Source organism: Pleurodeles waltl, chromosome 3_1 (genome assembly GCF_031143425.1).
Source record: "Pleurodeles waltl isolate 20211129_DDA chromosome 3_1, aPleWal1.hap1.20221129, whole genome shotgun sequence".
In the NCBI taxonomy this organism is placed as follows: domain Eukaryota; kingdom Metazoa; phylum Chordata; class Amphibia; order Caudata; family Salamandridae; genus Pleurodeles; species Pleurodeles waltl.
Window position 1 is genome coordinate 1,226,515,522 of NC_090440.1, and position 26,687 is coordinate 1,226,542,208.

General features: G+C 43.5%; 1 protein-coding gene across 24 annotated transcripts in view; it reads left to right on the plus strand.

The window, feature by feature from the left end:
• The window catches only part of BIN1 (bridging integrator 1), a 504,923-nt gene that overhangs the window by 302,779 nt on the left and 175,457 nt on the right, over positions 1 to 26,687 (plus strand). For 19 of the 24 annotated variants that reach the window (XM_069224571.1, XM_069224563.1, XM_069224567.1 and 16 more), the window contains exon 7: positions 17,270 to 17,362. The exons of the other annotated variants lie outside the window; for them this stretch is intronic. In XM_069224571.1, the coding sequence (XP_069080672.1) occupies positions 17,270 to 17,362 (93 nt within the window). The remainder of the gene's footprint in view (positions 1 to 17,269; positions 17,363 to 26,687) is intronic. 24 annotated transcript variants of the gene reach the window in all.

The window sequence follows — 26,687 nt, forward strand, 5'->3', positions numbered from 1 at the left end:
AAATTTTTGATTAAAAAAAAAAAAGTTACAGAGACAATTAAAGTGATTGAAGCACTTCAGACACCTGCTCTTTGCGGCTTCTTTCACTGCACCCTCCAGCATGGAGGTTCGAAGACTACCTCCCCTGAAACCTCTGTGTCTTACCATTACATTCGGGGACAGAAATCCTCTCCCAGTGGGTACTGTAGAAAGTCCTACAAGGGCAGTAATTCCAAAGGCAGATGAATGGAATGGTGGCTCCCTCAAAGGAGCTGCAACCGCCATCAAACCCTGAGTTGCCCCTTTTCTACCCTGAACACACAACCCCAGTTGGGGGATGCCTTTAAGGTTTGTTACCCACATGGCTGCCAATACCCTTGGACGAGTGGGTATTGGAGATTATCAAACATGGTTATTTCCTAGAGTTCACTTCCACGCCTCGCACATTTCCACCTCACAAACACGGACTCTCTCCAGGACATCTCAAAGAAGAGGGCCAAGCACTTCCTATTAAAGGGGTTTTAGAACCCGTCTATGGGAGTGTACTCCCTGTATTTCTTAACATCCAATAACAGTGGGTCCCTCAGACCTGTTCTGGACCTCAGACTGCTAAACACAGAATCCTGTCAGAACACGTTCATATTGTCACGCTTCAGGAGGTTATTCTGCTTCTCCAGCAGAGAGATTTCATGACTGGCTTCGATTTAAAGGCCGCTTATTACCCCATACCAATACGTCCGGCCCATTGCAGATATCTTAGGTTTGTTGTCAGCAGAAAGCACTACCAACTCAAAGTACTCTCCTTCGTGGCTACTACTACACTCTGGATATTTACCGAGTGCCTTGTGGTAGTGGCTGCATCCTCATCTTCACACATCTGAACAACTGGCTGATCAAGAGTGCCACCTACCAGCTATGTCACAAACACACACAAGTCACAATAGACCTGCTTCACAGGTTAAGGTTTACCATCAATGCTGCAAAATCCCACCTGCAACCCCTCCAGATCCAATCCTACTTGGGGGCCAACTCTCAGTATGGAGGTAAGCATGGCCTATCCAAACCCTGCTCGTATTCAGTCTTTTCAATTGTTGTTCCCTCTGTTCCAGCCAAATCAGCAAGTCACAGTCAGATCAGTTGTGCACTTCGCAGGCATGATTGTCTCCTGCATTGCCATAGTACCCCGTGCCTGGTTACACATGCTTCCATTGCAGGACTGCCTAGCGCAACAGAGGGTCATTGGGACTATCTAGTGTTGATTGCCCGCCACACTTGTTGCTCTCTGCAGTGGTGAAATACCAACAATATGTTGCAGGGGGGCCCCATCTACTGGATCTGGCTTGTTCAAAGCCGATGGCAGCCCACACAACAGGGTCTCTAAATCAACTACTTGGAACTTCTAGCCATCCATCTACTGTTGAACGCTGTCCTACCACACCTGGTGGGGCTGTTCTTGTCCACACAGACAATGATTGCCATGGATTACCTTCGGAAACAGGGTGTTATGTGCTTTTCATAACTCTCAAAGCTATCCCAGAGCAACTGGCGATGGGCTGTCCGTCACAAAATTCATTTGCTGGCTGCGTACTTTCCAGGGATGGATAACGACTATGCCAAGCTCCTCAGCAAGATGCGGCAGCCAGTGCATGAGTGGGAACTCCACCCGTAAGTCCTCCTTTGCTAGTTCCACAGGTTGGCCTTTCCAGAAATAGATTTGCTTGCAACTGCAGAAAACGCCAAATGCCCAAACCTCACCTCCAGTTTCCCACCCCCACAGTCCATGGACAATACACTGTATATGAACTGGTAAGGGATATTTGCCTCTTCCACTCCTTCAATTTGTGGTACGGATGCTTCGGCAGATGTCCCTCATGCTCATCCTGGTGGCTTCCACATGGGCTTGACATTCATGGTTAACAACTGTGCTTGAACTCTATGGTTCTGAAAGAGGGGCCAGACTTTCTCATGCAAACTATGGAGAATTCGGACACTCAGATCCTGGGTTGCTTAACCCTGTGTTCTGGCTCCTGAGGTCATACAATTTGGATACCTCCACCTACCTTAGAAATGCATGAGCATTCTTAAAAAAGAGCACAGACCTACCACCTAAGCCTGCTATGTGGCATTGTGAAAAAATGTGTGTGCTACTGTAGCTCAAAACACATTGATCCTTTTGTAGCCACAGTGCAGGACATTGTTTGTTACATCTCCAGGTTTCTAGTCTATCCTTCACTTCCATACGTCAACACTTGGCTGCTGTGGCTGCCTACCTTCATAACAGGCAACATATCTCTCTTTTCAGGATTCCAGTCATTAAAGCATTCATGAGGGTCTCAAGTGGGCCATTCGTCCTTGGGTTCCACCCGCCCTGGCATGGAATCTCAAAAGTGTACTTACAAGACTCAAGGACATTCCTTTTGTTCACCTCCATTCCTGCCTCCTTTAGTTCCTCTCTTAGAAGGTGGCATTCCTTGTTGCTCTCACTTCGCTCAGATGTATCAGTGAACTACAGGTATTAACCCTAGAAGAATCATTCTTCCAAGTCCATAGGGTTGTCTTTTCGAACAAATCCCAAGTTATGCCATAAGGTGGCCCCTTCCTTCCACCGTGGCTGATCTGTTGAACTTTTTATGTTTTTCCCACAAACTGATTATGTGGCAGAGTGAGTTTGCCAAACTTTGGACATAAAGCAAGCCTTCAATGTACTACATTGACCGAACTAAACCATTATAAAATACACAGCTGATTTTGTTTCATTCTCTAAACCCCACAAAGAAAAGGCTCTATCCAAGTCAGGTATTGCTAAATGGATCGTCAACTGTATCCAGACGTGCTATGCCAAAGCTAAAAGGACTCTACCCACTCTTTCTAGATCCCACTTCAGTCGGAAGAAAGAAGCTTCCATGGCCTTCCTGGGGAACATCCCAATAGCTGACACATGCAAAGCAGCTGCTACTTTCACAACACACACTTTCGCAAAGAATTACTTTGTGGATGTATTAGCACACCAACAAGCTAATGCTGGTCAAGCATTACTATGTACACTCTTTCAATCTACTGCAACATCAAAAGGCTAACAATCACTTTTTTGGAGGACTGCTTTACAGTTTATGCACACAATATCTAAAGCAGCACATGCCTTGAATCGAAAATGTTACTTACCCTGTAAGCAACTGTTTGTGGCAAGAAGTGTCCTTCCTTTCCGGACACCTGTAACTGTTGCAGTCTTCTTTGCTATCTTTTCCTCTTTTGCTTGGATATTTATCCATACTTCGCTTTGCTTCACATTCCATCCTCACCCACTGTGCGGGAAAACAATCCAACAATAGAGCTGATGACTGCACACATTATCAGCAAGAGGAGTCACCACACTGCCTTGTGACTTAAAAAAAAAAAAAAAAAAAAAAAAACACTTGCACACTCCGAGGTCCAACACTAGAAGGCAGAAGTACCCACAGCATGTGAATCTACACCACTACATGGCACGAACAGATGATTGCAGGGTAACAGTTTCCTTTGGGTGGATACGCTGTCTAACCGCAGATTGTTCACTGCCCACTTTCCTACCCTTCTTACTCATTTTGTGGACTGGAGTTTCATGAAGTAATACAATTTGTTTTATGCACATTGTTGCCATCTTCAATATGTGAGTGACACTCGCACCTAGTGGAGTGAAAGGTGTCATGGCATAAACTGATATGCTGCTCTGTGTCATGTCTGGAGGTGGGATGGCGCTACCTGCCACTGCTCGGAAGTGATGCAGAGAAGTTTCTGGATCCTGTATGGCACCTTTGGAGATTCAAAAGGTGAGAAATCCACAGTTAGAGTATCCACCAGAAAGAATTTCCAACTGTAACTTTGTTTAAGAACAGCTGGTTGGCCCTTGACACTTCTGGAGTGGTGCCTCTGCTGGCTGGCTTGTAGCATGCCCATTACAGTACTGGGTCCAGAGTACAACAAAGTGGCCAAGGGCAATGTTGTGATCCCTCTAGCTAGGTAATAAAAAAAAGTTTTTGTTTTTTATCCCTATCAAGCCTATAAAAGGTAGTTCAACAATCAACTGCAGTTATTTGAGGCTTCTTGCAAATCTTCTACGTTTGCTAAACAAAACAATATGAGTAACCTTTAGCCACATCATTATAGGACCTCCCATTAAGTACTTTTGTAGTCTGCTCTCGGGAGCATGCAAACTAAGTTACCAGCTCCAGAAAGCTAATAACCATGCGACCAGAATGGTGGCAAACCTGCCTTATTTGCATAACATCTTCCTGCTTACCACTGAAGGGCTAACCAATGAAGAACAGTATTCAGAGGTTTGGTAAGCTTGCACAAGTTTTTGCATTGAGAAGGTCCTCCGTGCCAAACTGCTCTCATTTTCCTGTGTTGCCCTGGCAAAGTCTCACTATTCGTGCAGGCAAGTTTGCATTATCCGCCCGTTTAGAAGGAAATCATTTGGAATCTGAGTTCTAGCCAGAAATAATAATACAAAAATAGTGGTGCGACGTTTCCCTTCTGCTTTGATAGACAGCAGCCGATCTCAATTATTCTAGAAGATAATAAAGTTCACCTCTTTCCTGCCTTTTGGACTACGTGCCAGTTTCTTAGCTGTTTGTTAACGCCTTTATTCCCTGGGGTACAGGTGCTTTACAACTGTTTTGGCCTTGGGCTACTGATGAAGAGTATTTTTTATGTATATATGTGTTCAGTGGCATGTGTAGCTGCAGATACACATGCTGTGCACATCCCGCCATCTGGTGTTGGGCTTGGAGTGTTACAAGTTGTTTTTCTTCGAAGAAGTCTTTTCGAGTCACGAGATCGAGGGACTCCTCCCATTTCGGCTCCATTTTGCATGGGCGTCGACTCCATCTTAGATTGTTTTTTTTTTCCGCCATCGGGTTCGGACGTGTTCCTTTTCGCTCCGTGTTTCGGGTTGGAAAGTTAGTTTGAATCTCGGAAAAATCGTCGTTATTGTTTGCGTTCGGTATCGGGTTAGTTATAACAGATCGACACTGACTTTTGAAGAGCTCCAGTGGCCCTTCGGGGTTTTTTGATCCCCCCCCGTCGGGGCCTGGTCGGCCCGGCCACGTGTCTCTTCAAGGCTGATGGAACGGACCCCATTCCGCTTCTGCCCAAAATGCCATAACAAGTATCCATATACAGATCAGCATCTGGTCTGTAACTTGTGTCTTTCTCCAGAGCACAAGAAGGATACCTGTGAAGCCTGTCGAGCGTTTCGGTCGAGGAAGACATTAAGAGACCGAAGAGCAAGAAGACTGCAGATGGCGTCGGCGCCGACAGGACAAGGGCGTTTCCAGGAGGAAGAAGAAAGCTTCTCCATCCATGAATCGGACTCGGACGAGCTCGATCCCGAAGAAACGCCGAAAACCGTGAGTAAGACGTCGAAACATAAAACTCACGAGAAGACAACAAAAGCCCAGGGGACGCCACCGCCCACAGGCCATGGCGTAACGCAAAAAATAGGTGACCGATCATCGGCACCGAAAAAGGGCACGCTGGTGGCGAAGTCATCCGACTCCGGTCGAGATACCGCCACACAGCAATCTGGGGCTCGAGATAGTGGCTCCGAGCAGGTTCGGCACCGAGACAGCGGCACCGAAATGAGTCGGCACCGAGAGACCACGATGCCGAAAACAAAAAAGGTTTCGTCGGAACCTAAAAAAGTAGCCGAAAAGGTTTCGCTACAGAAACATCCGGCTTCGGAACCGAAATCAAGTTCCTACACAGAAGAACAAGGACTGTCCTCACAAATGAAAATACATAGATTTGGACAGGAATTAGAGACAATGGAGCCAGACTACACCCAGAGATGGCTCCACATCCAAAAAGAAACGGGAAAGATCAGCACTCTCCCTCCTATTAGGATGAAACGCAAACTTGCCTTCCAGGAGAAAGACAAGCAGCCACAGACAAAGGTGGCTAAACAAGTAACCCCGCCACCATCTCCACAATGCTCTCCGCAACCATCACCAGTAGCCACTCCACCTATGATGCAATCCCCGACCCACACAGGGATGAGTCAAGATGACCCTGACGCATGGGACCTTTATGATGCACCAGTGTCAGATAATAGTCCTGACTGTTATCCAGCTAGACCATGGCCACCAGAAGATAGTACAGCCTACGCACAAGTGGTGTCGAGGGCAGTGGCATTTCATAATGTCAGCCTACATGCAGAGCCCATTGAAGATGACTTTCTATTTAATACACTGTCGTCCACACACAGCCAGTACCAGAGTCTTCCCATGCTACGCTCAAACACTCCAAACAAGTGTTTCAGGAGCCTGTAAAAGGAAGGGCCATTACTCCAAGAGTGGAGAAAAAATATAAACCGCCACCAACAGACCCCGTGTACATCACACAACAGCTAACACCGGACTCAGTTGTAGTAGGGGCAGCTCGCAAGAGAGCAAACTCACATACTTCAGGAGATGCACCACCTCCAGATAAGGAAAGCCGCAAATTCGACGCAGCAGGTAAAAGGGTGGCGGCACAGGCAGCAAACCAGTGGCGTATTGCAAATTCACAGGCTTTGTTGGCCAGATACGATAGGGCTCATTGGGACGAAATGCAACATTTTATAGAACATTTGCCCAAGGAGTTCCACAAAAGAGCACAGCAAGTAGTTGAAGAAGGACAGAGTATCTCCAACAATCAGATACGGTCAGCTATGGATGCTGCAGACACAGCTGCTAGAACTGTCAACACAGCAGTGACAATAAGGAGACATGCATGGCTGCGTACATCAGGATTTAAACCAGAAATACAGCAAGCTGTGCTCAATATGCCATTTAACAGACAGCAGTTGTTAGGGCCGGAGGTGGACACTGCTATCGAAAAACTTAAGAAGGACACGGCCAAAGCCATGAGCGCACTCTACTCCCCACAGAGCAGAGGCACATTTAGAAAAACACAGTTTCGAGGGGGGTTTCGAGGGCAAAGCACAGAACCCACGACCTCACAAACAAGGCCCACTTATTAGAGCCAATATCTGCGTGGAAGTTTTCGGGGACAATATAGAGGGGGACAGTTCCAAAAAAATAGAGGAAAGTTCCAAAGTCCCAAAACTCCTCAAAATAAGCAGTGACTTACAAGTCACACATTCCCAACACATAACACCTGTGGGGGGGAGACTAAGCAAGTTTTACAAACATTTGGAGGAAATAACAACAGATACTTGGGTACTGGCAATTATCCAGCATGGTTATTGCGTAGAATTTCTCAAATTCCCTCCAAACGTCCCACTGAAAACACACAATATGTCAAAACAACATATAGATCTTCTAGGACTAGAAGTTCAGGCGTTGCTACAGAAAGAAGCAATAGAATTAGTACCAAATCAACAGAAAGGAACAGGAGTTTACTCTCTGTACTTTCTTATACAAAAAAAGACAAGAGTCTGAGACCTATATTAGATCTCAGAACATTAAATACCTACATCAAATCAGATCACTTTCACATGGTGACATTACAAGACGTAATCCCACTGCTCAAACAACAAGACTACATGACAACACTAGACCTAAAGGATGCATATTTCCATATACCGATACATCCTTCACACAGAAAGTACTTAAGGTTTGTATTCCAAGGGGTACACTACCAATTCAAGGTGTTGCCATTCGGAATAACAACTGCGCCAAGAGTTTTTACAAAATGCCTAGCAGTCGTAGCTGCACATATCAGAAGGCAGCAAATACATGTGTTCCCTTACCTAGACGATTGGTTAATCAAAACAAACACGCTAGAACGGTGTTCACAACACACAAAGTATGTCATAGAAACCCTCCACAAACTAGGTTTCTCAATCAACTACACAAAGTCACACCTTCTGCCGTGTCAAACACAGCAATACTTAGGGGCGACAATCAACACAGCAAAAGGGATTGCCACGCCAAGCCCACAAAGGGTTCAGGCATTTCACAATGTAATACAGGCCATGTATCCAAATCAAAAAATACAAGTCAAAAAGGTGATGAAACTCCTAGGCATGATGTCCTCATGCATAGCCATTGTCCCAAACGCAAGGTTGCACATGCGGTCCTTACAACAGTGCCTAGCATCACAGTGGTCACAGGCACAGGGTCAAATTCTAGATCTGGTGTTGGTAGACCGCCAAACATACACCTCGCTTCAATGGTGGAACAGTATAAATTTAAACCAAGGGCGACCTTTCCAAGACCCAGTGCCACAATACGTAATAACAGATGCCTCCATGATAGGGTGGGGAGCACACCTCAATCAGTACAGCATCCAAGGACAATGGGACACTCACCAAAAACACTTTCACATTAATCACTTAGAACTATTGGCAGTATTTCTAGCGCTGAAAGCATTTCAACCCATAAAAAGCTACAAACACATTCTTGTCAAAACAGACAACATGACAACGATGTATTACCTAAACAAACAGGGAGGCACACACTCAACACAGTTGTGTCTCCTGGCACAGAAAATATGGCATTGGGCGATTCACAACCACATTCGCCTAATAGCACAATTTATTCCAGGAATTCAGAACCAGCTGGCGGGCAATCTTTCTCGGGATCACCAACAGATCCACGAATGGGAGATTCACCCCCAAATACTGAATACTTACTTCCAAAGTTGGGGAACGCCACATATAGATCTATTTGCAACAAAGGAAAACGCAAAATGCCAAAACTTTGCATCCAGGTACCCACAAGATCAGTCTCAGGGCAATGCGTTATGGATGAGTTGGTCAGGGATATTTGCTTATGCTTTTCCCCCTCTCCCACTCCTTCCATATCTAGTAAACAAGCTGAGTCAAAACAAACTCAAACTCATACTAATAGCACTGACATGGGCAAGGCAACCTTGGTACACAACACTACTAGACCTCTCAGTAGTGCCTCATGTCAAACTACCAAACATACCAGATCTGTTAACGCAACACAAACAACAGATCAGACACCCAAATCCAGCATCGCTGAATCTAGCAATCTGGCTCCTGAAGTCCTAGAGTTCGGACATTTAGACCTTACACAGGAATGTATGGAGGTCATAAAACAAGCTAGGAAACCTACCACTAGACATTGCTATGCAAATAAGTGGAAAAGATTTGTCTATTACTGCCACAATAATCAAATTCAACCCTTACACGCATCTGCCAAAGACATCGTAGGATACTTACTACATTTGCAAAAATCAAAGCTAGCTTTTTCTTCCATTAAAATACATCTTACAGCAATTTCAGCTTACCTGCAAATTACGCACTCAACTTCTCTATTTAGAATACCAGTCATAAAAGCATTTATGGAAGGTCTAAAGAGAATTATACCACCAAGAACACCACCAGTTCCTTCATGGATTCTCAACATTGTCTTAACACGACTCATGGGGCCACCTTTTGAGCCCATGCACTCTTGTGAAATGCAATACTTAACATGGAAAGTTGCATTTTTAATTGCCATCACATCTTTAAGAAGAGTAAGTGAGATTCAAGCATTTACCATACAAGAACCATTTATTCAGATACACAAGCATAAAGTAGTTCTACAAACAAATCCTAAATTTTTACCAAAAGTCATATCACCGTTCCACTTAAATCAAACAGTAGAATTACCAGTGTTCTTCCCACAGCCAGACTCTGTAGCTGAAAGAGCACTACATACATTGGACATCAAAAGAGCGTTAATGTACTACATTGACAGAACAAAACTAATTCGCAAAACAATTATTTATTGCTTTCCAAAAACCTCATACAGGAAATCCAATTTCTAAGCAAGGCATTGCTAGATGGATAGTTAAGTGCATTCAAACCTGTTATCTTAAAGCTAAAAGAGAACTGCCTATTACACCAAAGGCACACTCAACTAGAAAGAAAGGTGCTACCATGGCCTTTCTAGGAAATATTCCAATGACAGAAATATGTAAGGCAGCTACATGGTCTACGCCTCATACATTTACCAAACACTACTGTGTAGACGTGCTAACAACACAGCAAGCCACAGTAGGCCAAGCAGTACTACGAACATTGTTTCAGACAACTTCAACTCCTACAGGCTGAACCACCGCTTTTGGGGAGATAACTGCTTACTAGTCTATGCACAGCATGTGTATCTGCAGCTACACATGCCACCGAACGGAAAATGTCACTTACCCAGTGTACATCTGTTCGTGGCATTAGTCGCTGCAGATTCACATGTGCCCACCCGCCTCCCCGGGAGCCTGTAGCCGTTTAGAAGTTGATCTTGAACATCTCTATATTTGTAAATATATATATTACTTTAAACTACATTATGTACATACGTATTCACTCCATTGCATGGGCACTATTACTAGCATATACAACTCCTACCTCACCCTCTGCGGGGGAAAACAATCTAAGATGGAGTCGACGCCCATGCGCAATGGAGCCGAAATGGGAGGAGTCCCTCGATCTTGTGACTCGAAAAGACTTCTTCGAAGAAAAACAACTTGTAACACTCCGAGCCCAACACCAGATGACGGGATGTGCACAGCATGTCAATCTGCAGCGACTAATGCCACGAACAGATGTACACTGGGTAAGTGACATTTTCCATAGTGTTCACGCCACACTGCTGCCGTTTCATAGTATTCAGTATAATAATAAACCATTGCCCGACCTGGAAGGGATGGAAGACTAAGGGGGTTATTCCAACTTTGGAGGAAGTGGTAATCCATCCCAAATGTGACGGATTTACCACCAGCCGTATTATGAGTTCCATAGGATATAATGGACTTGTAATACGGCTGGTGGTATATCCGTCACTTTACCGCCACTTTTGGGACGGATTACCACTTCCTCCAAAGTTGGAATAACCCCCTAAGTTAACCTTGAACACAACATTTGTAGATCACAGCAAGCGTCCGCATAGAGCACTTAACCACAGCGCTCTCATGTGCACCGGAGGTTGCTAAGAACGGACAAGAAGAGACGCTTCAATAGGCGATTTGATGTTTTTAACCCATGGGGGGTTATTCTAACTTTGGAGGAGTGTTAATCCGTCCCAAAAGTGATGGTAAAGTGACGGATATACCACCAGCCGTATTACGAGTTCCATAGGATATAATGGACTCGTAATACGGCTGGTGGTAAATCCGTCACTTTTCCGTCACTTTTGGGACGGATTAACACCTCCTCCAAAGTTAGAATAACCCCCAAGATGTCTCAACCATCCATGTTTTTGCTCATTCCTGCACTAGCTGGCGTCCTTTCCCACTATTGGCTCCTCACTGCACATTGAAAGGGTACAAACAAAATCTGTTTCTTTTTGCCATATTAGCTTAGTAGCTAAATACCTTACCTGGGGCATGGTCATCTTATTTGTTAAGATGTACTCCAGACTTTTATTTGTAACCTCGGTTTAGTGGCATGGCACAGTGTGTAATCATGGGCAAATGACTTCATTTATATTTATGAATACGTCTCCTTCCTCACTTGTATTTTAGGTCTGTAGTTGGAGATGTCTATAGCCTACGAGACCTCAAGCTGCAAATTCAAGTGCTATTTCCGCTTTCGGCCAACGTTTCACCCAGAAATTCCCTTCTGTTGAAAACAGACCCTGAAACTACCACATTAACCATGTCTGCTATGTCAGGAGTACAGGAATCTGTCACTCTCGAGCCTCCCCCCCCCCCCCCCAATGTAAATCTAGTGACTGGGATCCAGAGAGGACCTAAAAACATGATTGGAAAAGTGAAAAGATCTTCTATTTTTTTCATTTACAGACTCCCGCATTCATGAAATTTGATTTGGAGGGGATTTCCCTTCATTTTCCTTAGAAAAGAGGCTGGGTGTCTCATGTGCCGCCGTAGATGCACATGCTCTGCATGTATTCCTGTCATCTAGTGTTGGGCTCCAGTGTAAGTTGTTTTTCTTCACCCGCAAGTAATTTTTCTTCTAAGAAGTCTTTAGAATCATAAGGTATAGAGAAACTCCTCCCTTAGTTGGCAATTTGCATCGGAACTAACTTCATATTAGATTTTGTTTTTACTGCCATTGAGTTCGGACATGCACTGTCAGGGGGTTCCATGTGCGATGACTTATTTCTCTTTTCTGCCCTCAACCCCAAACTAAATTCCCATCTACCCACCATGAGGTGTGCAATATCTTTATCACCCCCACCAGAATGACACTACGTGCAGGGTTTGCCTCACCTTCTGGCCAAAGAAGGCACTTCAGTACCAACATAAATGAAGATGGGCACATCAGAGAATGCAAACACAGGAGTTGAATGACAACCCCGGCATCTTCAAGGAACACAATGTCAAGGAAGATGAAAAAGCTGTCCTTTTTTGGCCCAGCCTAGAGGCTGCCTTCTCCTTTGACTCGGAATCTGAGGAGGAAAAGCACTATGGCCTCAGTGCCGCCCAGCTACCAGGTGTCTGGACTAAGGCTTGAGTTTGGTTGTCACTGAGGCACCTATCAGGCCTCCACAACAGCCTTGATTGAGCCAGAGCACTGCCCCTGAGGGGGTCTGGCATGGAGCCCTAACACTGAGACTCAGCCCTATGAGCAATAATTGCCTTTGTGCTCTGGTCAGCACTGACTGAAAGCTTCTGAGCTGCCAGCGCTCCTGCATACAGCACTGACCCCTGTTGACCTTAGAGCCTGAAGATACTGCGCATGTCTGCGGACTCCTGGAATCGGAAGACCCCTTCAGTACTGGCAGTTAGGTTTAGGGCTGAAGCCACTTTCTATGCTGAAGACTCCATCAGCTCTGAGAACACCTGTGATGCCGAAGACGCCCTCCATGGCTGGGTCACAGGAGATAGAGCAACCTATTCTCGTGTGTCTAGGGGAGGAGTTGCATGCCAGACAAATGTCTCATCCGCAGACAGGCAAGAATTTGATGAAACTGCCTTTTACACAGACTTTGCCTCTGAAGGGGGAAACTTACTTTCCATGATGGACTCTTAATAAAACCTCCTCCAGCTTCCAAGCAGAAGAAAGGTAAGGAAGGGGGTACTAGCCCCCTCCAGCGCAACCCCACCTGTTCCTACGCCAACACCACCACCTCTCCCACCACTTCCATACACATCACCTCTTCCGTGTTTGCCAGAGGGGTTCCCTCACTCCTATTACAGGGAGGAAAGCCCACTACACCCTGCTTGACCCTCTGTAATCCCATGTATGACCCAGTGCCCTCCAGTGACTTGTGGGATGACCACAATATCGATCCCCGGGGGACCTTGACCTGGATTATGGTTATCACCCACAGGCAATACCGCAGTGGATCATGAGCTGATACAGAGGGCAGCCACTTTTCGGAAGGTGGACATATGTCTTTCACCAGGATGATGACTTTCTCATGGAGGTGCTCCCAAGACACAGCACCCAGTGTAGTTCCTCCACATGTTGAAGGGTATGTTAAAATCTACCACAGATGCCTTCAAGGAAGCTGTAAAAGTGTGGGTCGTAACTCCCCAGTTGACAATATATAAACCTTCCCCTAATGACCCACTGTGCTTATGGGGTCCTGTTATTTCGGCCTCACTTGTAATACATATTTGAGTGGAAGCGATCAAATGCTCAGGCCACAGCAATTCTCCCCTGTCTACAAGGAAAGCAAGAAAGTTGACACTGCAGGGAAAACGGTAGCAGTGCAAGTGGCTGCCCAGTGGAGAATCGTAAATTCCATTGGCATGTTATCCTGATACACTAGGGCACTTTAGAATAAAATGCAGGAGCTCCTCAAGCATGTCCCGAATTAGCATCAGACAAGAGTTGAGCAGCTGGTGGAGGAGGGTAAAATAATCTACAATGCCACCATGTGTTGCACCTTGAGATCTACTTAAACCACAGCCTGAAGGGTCTATATCAGTATACTGGTGAGACATTGTCCGGCTCGATATCTCAAGTCTTAGACCTGAAGTCCTACAGCATCTACTCAGCCTGCGCTTTGATGGTGAACACCTCCTTGGGTTGCAGGTGACCAGATGTTTTAAAAGATAAATAAAGTCAAGGACATTACCAAGCAATGGGCACCCTTCAAACATCTACACCTAGGGACTCCTTTCTAAAGCAACAAGACTACGTAGGAAGAGCAAACTTCCTCTTACCTGAGACAGCAATAAGTCCACCACCAGCATTCACCACATAGGTACTCCAGGGATGCCTACAAAGGCAACAAGGGCTGGTTCAAGCAAGGGAGATCCTCCATCTCTAAACAGTGACTGTCCTCACCCCTCCCTCCACACTCACTCACATCATCTGTCAGGGACCGGGTTAAAGATTTCTGGCCCTGCTGGCCGGAAATCACATTAGAGAAGTGAGTATTAGCAGTGGTCTGCCACAGCTACTGCCTATAACTTGTACCACTCCCACCTAACCTCCCACTCACCAGGCACATTCGCCTTCCAGAACATCTCTGTCTTCTAGAAGAATAGGTCCAAATGCTCTTTCAAAAAGTCACCCTTGAGCCAGTGCCCCCCAACAGCGGAGCAAGGTGATGTACACCTTTTACTTCGTCATTCCAAAGGGGGACATCTTCCTCCGGCCTAACCTGGACCTCGAATCTCTCAATAGATACTTCGTTTCCCAACATTTTATGAAGATTGGCAAGTAACCATTGCCATTTGAGCCTCACTCTTTAGACATTATTCTTGGATTTGTCGGATTTGTTAACAGCAGGGTCTTTGCACTGCAATTTTAAAGTAGCATGTACGTTCAGCTGGCCACTTCTTTTGAACAACCCTGTCCTCACTCTCCCCACTGCCACTTTCTCCGGAAGACTGGGTTATTCCTCCCTCTTTTTCGGATAGTTTGAAATCGAGCTTTGAGGAATATGCTTCCTTGCACTGATGGTATCAGTTTGCACTCAAGCTCTCTAGCCCAGAAAATCACGAGCTGCTTTTATCTATCCTTACTCCACTCTTTCTTGTTTCTTGAGCAGTGTCACGATATATTTGTTTAGGTATGACATTATCCAAGTCCTTTAGTTGAAAAAATAGGAAAAAAACACAAGCATGCATACACATGCGTACAATCGATTGCTATGTTGGAGTGTAATTCTTATTTTGCTTCTGCCAACATCAGCATAGGGCGATCGATCAGTCCTGTTAAGCCATTGTTCTTCTCCCTGTGAGTGGTGACATTTGCTTTTGTCTAGCATGAACATTTGGCAATAAAGAACACTGCTTCTGTACTAGGGACCGGTGGGGATATGTGTCCCGTAATTTTTTTTTTTTTATTATATATATATATATATATATATATATATATATATATATATATATATATATATATATATATACCCTTTATAGCAGATTTTGTTCTGTGAGGGCATGACAATTCGAACTCTGTGCCACTGGGCCTTTGCTGTTGCTTGCAGTGCACCTCACTTTGTTTGGGTTCTGTTAGCAGTGCCGTTTTTAAATGAGCTTCAAAACCATTTCAAGACGCCCGCCTGCAAATGCGCATGCATGTGCACACGTAGGCAACCACATTTGGAATGTTTTTGTTGTAGTTTATTGGGGCGTCGGCCACTGGCCGACGCCCACACTTCCTCCCTGGTGCGGGTCACGACCAGTGGCCGACACCAGGGAAGGGGTTAATAAATCTAAAACCCATCCCAAGATAGCTGCCCCTCTGTGTGCATGCATGCAGATTCACGGGCGACCACCCTTTTTTCTGTTATACATCATAACAAAAATCGTTACACAGTGGCCACCCATGGATCCACCTTAGAATGCTTGTTGTTACACTTTTGCATACTGTCACAATATACCCGACACGTTGCTTTCGTAGAATGAAAAACTAAAATGAGAAAGTAGGAAAGGAAGTAAGCATCGGCAAATACAATAACTTTGCAGCCAATGTCAAACCTATTGGCTTTGCACTGCGTGTTTCTTTTGGTGTCCACAACGGGACTTTGAGCACTCAGTGGTTTAAGATTTTCTGAGCAATTGTAACCTGCTCGTTGTGTGCTGCGGCCCTGCTTTATATTGATACAGCATTCGTTGGTGTGTGTGCCTTGGCTTCGCCTCTGTGGGATGCATGTCAAGGGACTGTCCTCCATAATTCACACAAACACTGGCCAGACCTTTGGTTGGGATTTTGTGGGGATTGGTTTCTGAAAAGGAGTATCAAACAACCCTAGTAAAGACGATACAACTGCGGTCCTAGTGGTCAGTAAACGTATTCCACTCACTGTTGCTTTAAATTTATATAAAAAAAAAAAAATAGTTTTGATAATGAGTTTAGAAGTTAATGTTCCACTTCAAGCGCAGTTTTCCCTTTTTAGAGGTGATGGCATAGTCCTACAATATAGTTTCACGATGTGTTGAAAGCAGCCAAACTGGAGTACAATCCAAGGGTTACCTTATTTGGAGGCCCAAGGTACTGATCACTCTAAGAAGGCTACCTGCAAAAGCAAGAAAAGCAATGCAGTTTGAGTGACCAGGTGACCTGCAGTATAGATGACCTTTCATATTTCCACCTTGGTAACGTTTCCTCTGTCTTATTGGTTAGACCCTGAGAATGCAATGGTAACCTTTCTGGGGACCCAAAGACAAAGCTAGACATGACAGCCTCACTCGATACTCCTCATGGAAGCTTAGTATGGAGCAGAGGGTCCACTAAAGGAGGTCACAGTTCAAGGAGAATAAACTAGTAGCAACCAGAAAACGGATTAGCTGTAGAACAATTCCAATGAAGAGAAGCGTAACACTTGGAAAAAAAAGATTGTAGCCTAAAATTGCAGTGGACGCTATCACAGGCCTTAGAGGAATGTGCAGCAGTCAAGGCATTGAAGTTAGTGAGTGGTCAAGTATGAGGCCATGAGGGTGGGTCTGCTGTAGTACAGGGAATTGTTTCTTCATACATATAGTTTGAATGGTTTTATGATTGTATCTGAATAAAAGGCTGGAGACCAGCTACTGCACTGATGTGAAGACTGGGGTAGAAAACTGGCAGGAGAGACTGGCTTCCTGGTCCTACCTCACGGGTCTTCAGTCCAGAACTCGTCTTCAGGCTCTCAGTCTACTGAACTGTCTCACTGCCTGTTATGGTGTGTGTTATATGATATGTAACTAACCTTTCTTGTTTGTTGCTCTTTGCAGTGGGCCTGCTGTTGATTTGTGCCGCCAGCTGCAGCGTGGCACTACCTATGTGGGGCATAACTACTAATTACTCTGGTCTGCTTCCAGGGTTCTTGTGTCTGCCTTTTCCTTGCCGTGCTGTTTTCACCCCGGTTTGTGACCTTATCCTAGTAACGGGCTCTTACGTCTCTCTCTTTTTTTTTTTTTTTTTGTTGTCTTTGTTGTGCTTCGACTTTACCAACAGCCTGTTTCACTGCTCGAAAAAGCGGCGCCCCAGTGGTGCCAGGGAAAAATACAGGCGCATCTTGTTGCTCAGACTAATCTGCTCCGAAATCAGGTGAATGCCAACCTTCCCTAACTGCAACTCTAACCTAAACTTTAACACCTTAACCCTACCACAGACTTAACCCTATTCTCTAAACCTGCATGTGCTTTGGGCACCTTTGTTGCTGTGATTTAGCATGCGACTTGTAACAGTATGTGACGGTATTTATTCTGGGCAAATAACTGTGTAGCATGATACTATGTGTATTTGATACAAGCTAGTATTATAATTTTATAGTATTCGTTCCAGAATTGTCAATGTCATCTTCGTTTACTGTGAATTATCTTAGTGTAAGAAAATCTCTCTCTTTTTTTTTTTTTGACTTGGGCCTTCAAAGCTGGAGGATAGTGCCTTCATTGGCACACTTTCTGCTTTCGTTGGGTACATTTTGCTGGTTTTTCTCATTAACAGTGCTTTTTATACTTGGTAAGAGGGAAATGTTTTTTAATGTATTCTCGTAACCCTTTCTTGATTTCTGTCAGGGTCATCTCCTTCATTAAAGTGTTTCAATTGCTGCAGACTCGTTTCACCTGCATAAAGTACATCCGTATCTTGAGGTGGAAGAAACTTGTGGGTGTTACGACATTCAGACCATGCCGCAGAATGATTCAGAAAATAAAAGTCGAAAGATTTGGAAGTGTAATGGTCTGGTTCATCGGGGTGGGTCCATTAAGGCAGAAAACAGAAAGTCTGGAGAGCTTCTGTGCATTATAAAACATGGATTGGCATTGTTAAACCGTCATACTTACCTTTACATACAAACACAACACAATTGGTATTGCCAGTGTTTGCTTATAGTAGTCTTCAGTGTCTGTTAAGATCGATGTTGATATTTCTTCCACATTTGGCTTGCAGTTTTACTAGTAACCAGTATGTGGCACTAAAATGCAACAAACTGATATTTAACAGCTGGGCTTTTGCCCCCTCTCCTCCCCCAACTCCTTGGGCTGAGTAATTTTTGTCTATTTGGGGTAGTTAGCACTTGGGGCTCCATAACATTTGTCCCCACATACGGGTTTTGTGCCAAATTTGCTTGCCTTTCCCCCAACATCCTGGGGATTGTAAAGGTATCCAGGGTTTGTGGATTCCTCTGGAGGGGACCAAGAAAACAGGTAAAATATAGCTTCATTTTGAGTTTTTGGGGAAAAATAAGAAAAAAGTGCTCTGGAAAAAAGGGTCTGTTTTTTCCTAAATTTATATCAACGAACAGCTTGCTGTGCTAATGTCAACATCTTCCCAACTTTCAGAAACAGGCAGACTTAACTCAAAAAACCTATTTTGTTTTTTTTTACCACAGTTTTGACATTTTTCAAAGAGCTAACCCATTTTATTATTTTTTGTGCTCTCAACCTACTTCTAGTTTGTGGTGGAAATCAGTATAAAAAAGCCATTAGCGACTGAGAAAAGCTTTAGATTTCTGAAAAGTAGACACATTTCCAAAATACAGCAAGTAGTCATATCTGTACATACCTTGGGGTTTTCCAAAAGAAAATAACTGTTGAAATAAAGAAATATTGAAAATGGGTAAGAGAAGCAGGCCATTTCTGACAACATTGACATCCGTAATTTTTTATCACAATGGCGATCTACAGTAGTCTTATGCCGTTACATCCTCTGGACCCTTTGGTTGTGGAGATATAAGGGGTTTGTAGGTTCTGCAAGGTACCCAAAACCAACAACTGAGCTGCACCGTACAGTGGTTTTTCATGGTGTACAGATGGCAGATGAATTCATAGGTAAAATATGTAGCGTGAAAAATGGGTATCAAGGAAACCCATGTATTGCAGAAATGGGCACAAAATGCAGAGATTAGGAGGACTGGTTATTTGCACATCTCTGAATTTGTGGGTGCCCGTACTAGCATGCGATTTAGAGGGTATTTTTCAAAATTTGATTACATACTGGCTTACCTGGCTTACATTTGGAAGGCATAAATGCAGAAAAATTCAATTGGTAATAACGAATGGTCTACTATTCTATAATCCTACATGTCGTCTGGTACAAATGGTACCTCACTTGTGCGGGGAGGCCTAGTGCCTGCGGAAGGAAATGGATCCAAATTCCAAAAATGGATGCATCACATTTTTCCACTCGGAATGGACCTTTTTTTTTTTTTTTTTTTTTTTTTTGGCAATGTGGGTAGCTCTGGATTTTGGGCTCTAATTCAGATGGCTCCTAGGGAAACCTAGCAGACCTGCACATGTTTTAAAAGTAGACTCCTTGGGCAGTCCAGGGTGGGGTGACATGCATGATTCTCATCAAGTTTTTTTTCTTTTTTCCCATAGTCCCTTGCAAACGTCAATCTTTGACTAAAAAACGGACTTTCCTCACATTTCTATGATGGAAAGTTTTGTAGTCTGTGGGGAGCCACATATTTCATACCACCCTGAGTTCCCACTTGTCCCCCGATAAGAACCAATAGGCCGCTTGTGTGAGCGGGCCACGAGAACTCGACACAGAGGCCCTAAACAACTAAATTGAGAGATAAGCAATTGGGGTTGCTGCTTGGGGCCATGCTGTGGTGACACCCATGCAAAAGTATGAACCGCAGGCATTTTTTAAAACTAGACAAGGAGATTCTAAGGTGATGTGCCTTGTGTGGATCCCATGAGGTTTTCTTGCCCACAATGCCCTGCAGACCTCAAACGTTGCTTGAACTCAGCATTTCCTTACATTTCTTTGATGGAGACTTCCAGAATTTGAGGGAATCCACAAAATTCCTACCTTTCAGCATGAACCCACTTGCGCTAATAAAAACGCTATGCCACTTGTGTGGCTGGGACTGATTCCCGCAACAGGAATGGATCAAACCGAGGTCAGTAGTAGCCAATGCGAGGTGTAGGAATCAAATTGCCGGTCTATAATTATATCAAACATCCTGTTTACCACCAGCCGATGATAGACTGACATTTCCTCAACTAATGACTCTTCACCTTTGATTTTACAACTTGTGCAGATGGTAGATATTGTGTAATGAGACTCAGAATCAAAGCAGATTCCCTCACAAACATGTACTACACGTGGAAGCCAAAAGTATCCTGTAGTGCCTTTTAGAGATGCATATACGAACAGAAAGGGCTTTTTTTTAATGCTGAGAATATAGTTGATGATTATTTCAACTATCGTAGCACATTTCCACTATTTCTTGAGGCTCAAGGTTTCTACATGATGCATGTGTAGACTGATGGACATTTTCATGGCCCTCACATTAGGTTGCAGTTATATTGTCTCCGATTGTAAAAAAATTCTCAATCAAGCAGCCAGCTACACCGGGTACCTTTGTTCAAACTAACTAGTTATGCTGCCTGTAGTGCACTTTTAATAGTTTGAAGCTCCTCTGAGGAAAAGTTATGATGATGATGCAATGGTTTGGATTTCCTTGATGATGCACTAGGTGCTGTCAAACATAAGAAAGCCCGCTGATTAGAAATGGAAGCCTTTTTTCCATGCAGTAACCATAATATCTTGTAAAAGCAGATGGTTAATGTAGTTTGTCCTCCCTCTGACTTGATAACATCCCGCATTGAAACAGTGAACGTATATTGCTGTTCTGTTGCTTAATTCAGAAGAAGTTACATGAGACCCATTGGTAGATTTTTCAGTTGTATAGGATTTCATGAAATGCTTGGAAACCACATACATAATGTTAAATCTTTTTTTCCATACTTTTTGTACGAACACTCCTTTTATAAGACCCCAATTTCTCACACTGAGCTGGAATGCTTTGATCATGGAATTTACCATTCCCACCTGGACGTTGATCATGACTTTCCAAGCACCACTTGTGTTCCACATCTCCACCTTTTATCACTCTCCTAATATTCCATTTTCCCCTGTTCTACACAATCCCCTTCCAACCTTTGACCTCAAATACCCTCTGACCATTGGGACATTCCTTTCCGATTCCCAGTACCCTTATTCATTCTTACATACTAACCAACTTGGATTTTCCTAGACCTTCGTTGTAAGCTATCATTATTATGTTGCCTATATTAATTTTGTTTCTGTTGAACCTTATCCATGATCTGTTTTTGTTAATGATATTACCATTCCTCTACCGCTGTGTTGATATAGAACTAGGTATCCTACCTTTCAACAATTTGAAAGGAGTTTCTCCTGTTACTCAATGTGGTGTCATTCTATAACTCCACAAAGTTGTTTACATCCCCCCCCTTTCAATGTAATCCATTTTGTACTGCTAACTGCATACCCCCCCAAAATATTAAAACTCTCCACCAGACCATTTTCATACGGATGATATAGTGCAGTCTTATGATGTGTGATACCCTCACCCTTTAAAAATTTCTCGAATTCCTCAGGAACAAACTGGGCCCCACTGTCAGTCACGTTCTCTCTCGGACATCCTTCTTTGGAAAATTTCTTTGCTAGAAATTATTAAATTTAAATATTTAATTTCCGTCAAAAAGGAAACTTCTGGCCCTGTTGAATAACCAATCAAGACCACAGCAAATTTACCATCCAACCCTGGACCCCCCAATGGACCACATATATCCATAGCTAATTTATCCCATTGTTTATTGGGAAATTCCAAATGCGCCAAAGGTGATTCCCTCAGTGTATGTGATATATCACTACACGCAGAAGGCATGCAACCACACATATATCTGTCAATATCCCTAATTACATAGCTAAATGTCCCACATAACCTCCAGTCCTGTTTCTATGACAATGTAGATATTTACAATCAACGAGATAGCTTGTTGAGTTTCCAGCATTATGCTAACCAGTAGGTAGCTGCACCAGAATGGCAAAGCAAGGGAAATTCTGCACTAAAAAATGCCAAAAAGGAAGCATGAAGATGCAACGGTTTGAACCTTTCAGCAGCACAATTTACAGACCGTGCTAGAAGCAACTAAATCAACTGCGCAGCTGTCTGATCCATTCAGCGACACTGTTCTACAGTTAGCAGCGCAAAGAGGTAAGAAATCAGCCGCACTAGCCGCTCAACCACCTACACATGAAGTTGGTGTTAAATGAATAACTTTGAAGACTTGCTCAGATGTTTGGGATTTTTTTCTCTTTAAATCACCAGTTCCTTGTCCATAATACATGAATAAGTCTGAGAGCTATTAAGTGAAGTTATGAGGCATGTCTGTTGACAGTCTACCGTTATTCACTGTCAGATAACTCTTGAGTGTTGCTGTCATTTTCCTTCAGTCCTACAGCACGCGTTTGGCATGATTCCGCTCGTCGTCAATATAATGATCCACATTCACACCGATAATCTTGATGAAGATCCTGTTTATTAAAATGGGTGCATTAGTTCCAAAAAGCCCTGACAGGTTTACTCCTTCTGACATGATTGCTCCCCACATGTGGAATTTCCATGACATTCCACAGTGAGAACAAAACGACATCAACCCCATTTCACTACATTTTAACATTTATTGTGTGACGGTTACATTTAATATTACGGCTGCGTCCCACTCGCTGGTGGTTTAACAGAGCTTTATCCTGAAAGCGACAACAATTAATACTGACCCGGACGCGCTTTGGTCAATGGCTATCCTCTACTGCTGAGGTTTCTGTTACTGACATGAACGCTGGATTAAGCCTGGTAATTATTGTGTGATTTCAGAAGGGCAGTCGTACTTATTCTTTCTGAGGTTCTACATAACAGTCTCTAAATTAGGGTTCCTTAATTTCTTGTGTGAAGCATAGTACTATTTGTTCTTTATGTTAGTCTGTTGTTTCAAGGAAAGTATGTACACGTTTTGATATGTACAATATTCCCTGTTAAGGCTTTTCACTCATTTTAATTAACTTTTAATCATTTATTTAGAAATTCCCTTCTGGTACAACTATTGTGTGGCCCAATAATGTTTTGATGCACAGTGCAGTGTGACCTACGTCCCTGAAGCCTAAGATTCCTTTCACAGTATATCATTAATCACTGTTTCTCACTTTTCGTTTAATCAAATCTGGGTGGATATTTCTTACAAATGTTGCCATTCTCTGAACTGTGTCTTAAAAAAATAATCAAATTGGTGGTTGTTCGGGCCTGTTTTCAGCTCTGGCTCATACCAAGCAGTTCTATGACCTTCAACATTTTATAAGGCATATGAAGGGGTAGGTGTCTTGTGTTAATCATTCGTAATCCACTCTAGAGATGTGATGTGAGTATGCGGCTTCTGAAAAATCTTAATTATTATCTTGACATTAACATCTTAAGCGACTGTGTTTTGTGAGGGAAAGTTACACAACTTTCACTGTGTTGTGAATAAACCCCTTCATGATGTGACTATAGGTGAAGGTAGTGTCTTCAGGGTAAGACCAATGAATGAGTGCTCTCAGATTGCCTTTGGGTGTTGAAACATTGAAAGAGAACGTGAGTGAGCAGATATTGACGGAGTGCAGGAAACATCTGCAGAGCGCATCTTAGAGATGCAACAGTATGGAGAAGGTTGGTCGTGGAAATCAGATTGGCTTAGGGATGTGTCTTAACGACTGTGCTTTAATGCTCCTACTTTTTACTTTTTAATTCACCCTTTTCGAGCTGCAGAGTTTTCCTGGCTTTTTTATGCAGGAGAGAAAAGGAGAGGTCCTTGATGACCCTTTGGTCCTCCATTCCCTTCCAACTAATTCTTGGCTTTTTGCTGGGCAAGCAATGGACTGGGACACTACAATATTCAATACGAGTTAATACAGTATGTTCACTTGCTATTGTGAAAACTAAGGTAGTCTAAGGGGCTCTCTAAAACACTTCATTTTAGTTTCTGTGTTTTTGTGCTGAATTGGTTAATATGATCTGACGCGATATTGAACATTTTCCTACTCCCAGGTGATCTTTCTTCCACCATTTCACCGTTCCTGACTGTGTCATAGAGAAATAACAAAAAAGATTGATTGTTTTCTCCTGCCCGAGGGGATACCAGTGAGCTGTAACTGAGCTTTAAATTTAAAGGGAACAGTTCCAAACAAACCTGAATTTGTGATGACATGAAATAACGTATGTGCTATTGAAAAGAATAGCAGGTCAAACTATTTAAAGAACAATGAAATTTGACCTTGTAAATTTCGCTTTCCATCCTTTTGATGCATTTTTATTGTATATTCAGAAAACGATAAAACAATTAAACATAGCCTCACAATTTTAGGAAAAATAGTTTTTGCCATTTTAACTTGTTAGGAAAACAAGATTTAAGTAATTTTAGAAACCTTTTGAAGCATCTGGATTAGGGATCAGCTCTTCGCTGTCAGGCTGGTAAAGGCAGCAGTACACAGTAGTAACAGTCTGAGCACCACAATGGAGGTGCAACTCAAGCATACAATGAACCATGAAAAATCACTGGAGGAGTGGTTCTAATCCGTACTTTCTTGTTAGCCTTGTCCTCTATGCAGTTGGTGCCTGAGCTTCCTGCCATCTCCTAGTTCTGGGCTGCTGCCTTGATTCACCATGGCCCTACTGTCTTGATTCTTTTAGTATTGGGTCTTCTTTGGCCTAAGCTGCTGCTCCCTCAGGATTCCAGCAGCCACCACTGTTTCTAGTGTAGTCTTGCATTTCCACTGTTTTCAGTGTACATAGAGACTTCCAAGAGGTTCACACATTTTTCTTTCTCTTACATTGCAGCCTCACCTTCCACCGGGATCTTTGCCTGCTACCTCTAGAAGCTCTATGGGAATTACTGTCCAAGGATTAGAAATATGGTCTTTTCTTGTAAGAGAAAAGGTTTGACTTAACGGTACAGCATTCCTTTAAAGTCCTTTAGGTGAACTGGGCCTTACTGAGGAGTAAGGATACTGCTTACAAAGGTCGAGATGCAAACCCAAAGAATTAAAGCTGCTGTGGCTGAAACCGTGTCCCTTTGTCCCATTTGATTCATTCAGATTAGGTATGCTGGAAACAAGATGCATTTTAAATATGCTCACCATTCCTAGATTCAGTGTTGTTTCTTCATTTTCTACTATTCAATTCCATCCTGTCCAAGGATTTTGCTATATGTTAATTCACCTGGTCACTCACCTCAAAGTGGAATGAAGACCAGCAAATTAAAAATGATTAACTTAGAAAAAAAAGTGGTGCTTTGTGAAAACCGAACTCCTGGAAAAAGCTCTGACTTTAAATTATTATACAGTACTTTATCAGTATTAAACATCTACAGCATGGGAGGACCGCCAGTCAGCAACACCCTCATCCATATCATCAAAACCTCCACCAAATCTGCAACCTTCAAAGAAGACTAGAAACCTACAGCAGTGAACGCCCTCCTCAAAAGCCATCCGCTGACCCTAGCAACCTGAGCAACTGCTCCCATAACCAGCCAAAGTGATAGAGAAGGCCATCAACAAACAACTCACCACTCAGCTTGCATCCACGACCTCCTGGACCACACCCAATCAGGATTTTGGAGTAACCACAGCACTGAAGCAGGTCAGTGGCCACATACAACATCCATGATATACTGGACTATGTAGAAACCACAGCAGTTGTCCTACTTGACCTCTCTGCACCTTTTGATCCAGCCTCTGACCACAGCCTTGTCAGAAGACTGCATGACATTGGCATCCAAGGACTAGCCGTCAACTGGATAGCCTCCTTCCTTACAGGAAGAACCCAGCAAGTCACATTGCCACTTGACACTTCGGAATCCAAGAATCTAATCTGCGGAGTCCCTCAAGGTTCATCTCTCAGTCCCACCCTGCTCAGTATTTACATAACTCCGCTAGCCAACATCATCAGATACCCAAAGCCTCACCATCAAACAAGCAGAGTGCAGTGAGAATTATGAGGTGTAACAGCAACAACAAAAAAAAAACGATTCTGGAATGTCTGGGTCACATATTCAGAAACAAACGGGCTCCAAATTAATTTCTATGTTCCACAAGGGCTTCTTTGCTGCGCTGTTGGAAGAGCAATTTAATATTTAACTATTTATATAATAATGGCAGCCTATGATATTGCCATAAAATCTCCGGACGCAGCATAAAAAGGGGTCAACGCAAAGGCGTTATTTCAGAAAACAAATTACCTTCCGTTGCTGAAGAATATGCACAACCACCTAATTATGCTCTGGCGTGCTTTGGGCTTCCCTGGCTTTAAGTTCATTACAGCGTGTTTTGGTCTGATGCGCTGTGCTCACTGGAGCCAAGTCGAATGAGTCGGCACCTGGCTCTCAAATGTTCCACTTGCTGAGAAGCAAACCGACATTTATGCAGTCCTGCCAAGTGACTGTTAGGCTTGTCATGTTAGGCTAACGCAGGCTAACGCAATTTAAGATAGGTTCCTGCATTACCGGTTGATCGGTAATTTGTCATACAAACTAAATTAAGAGAAAGCTAAGAGGTATATCGCTATTTCCTGACTTGTTATGAGTGA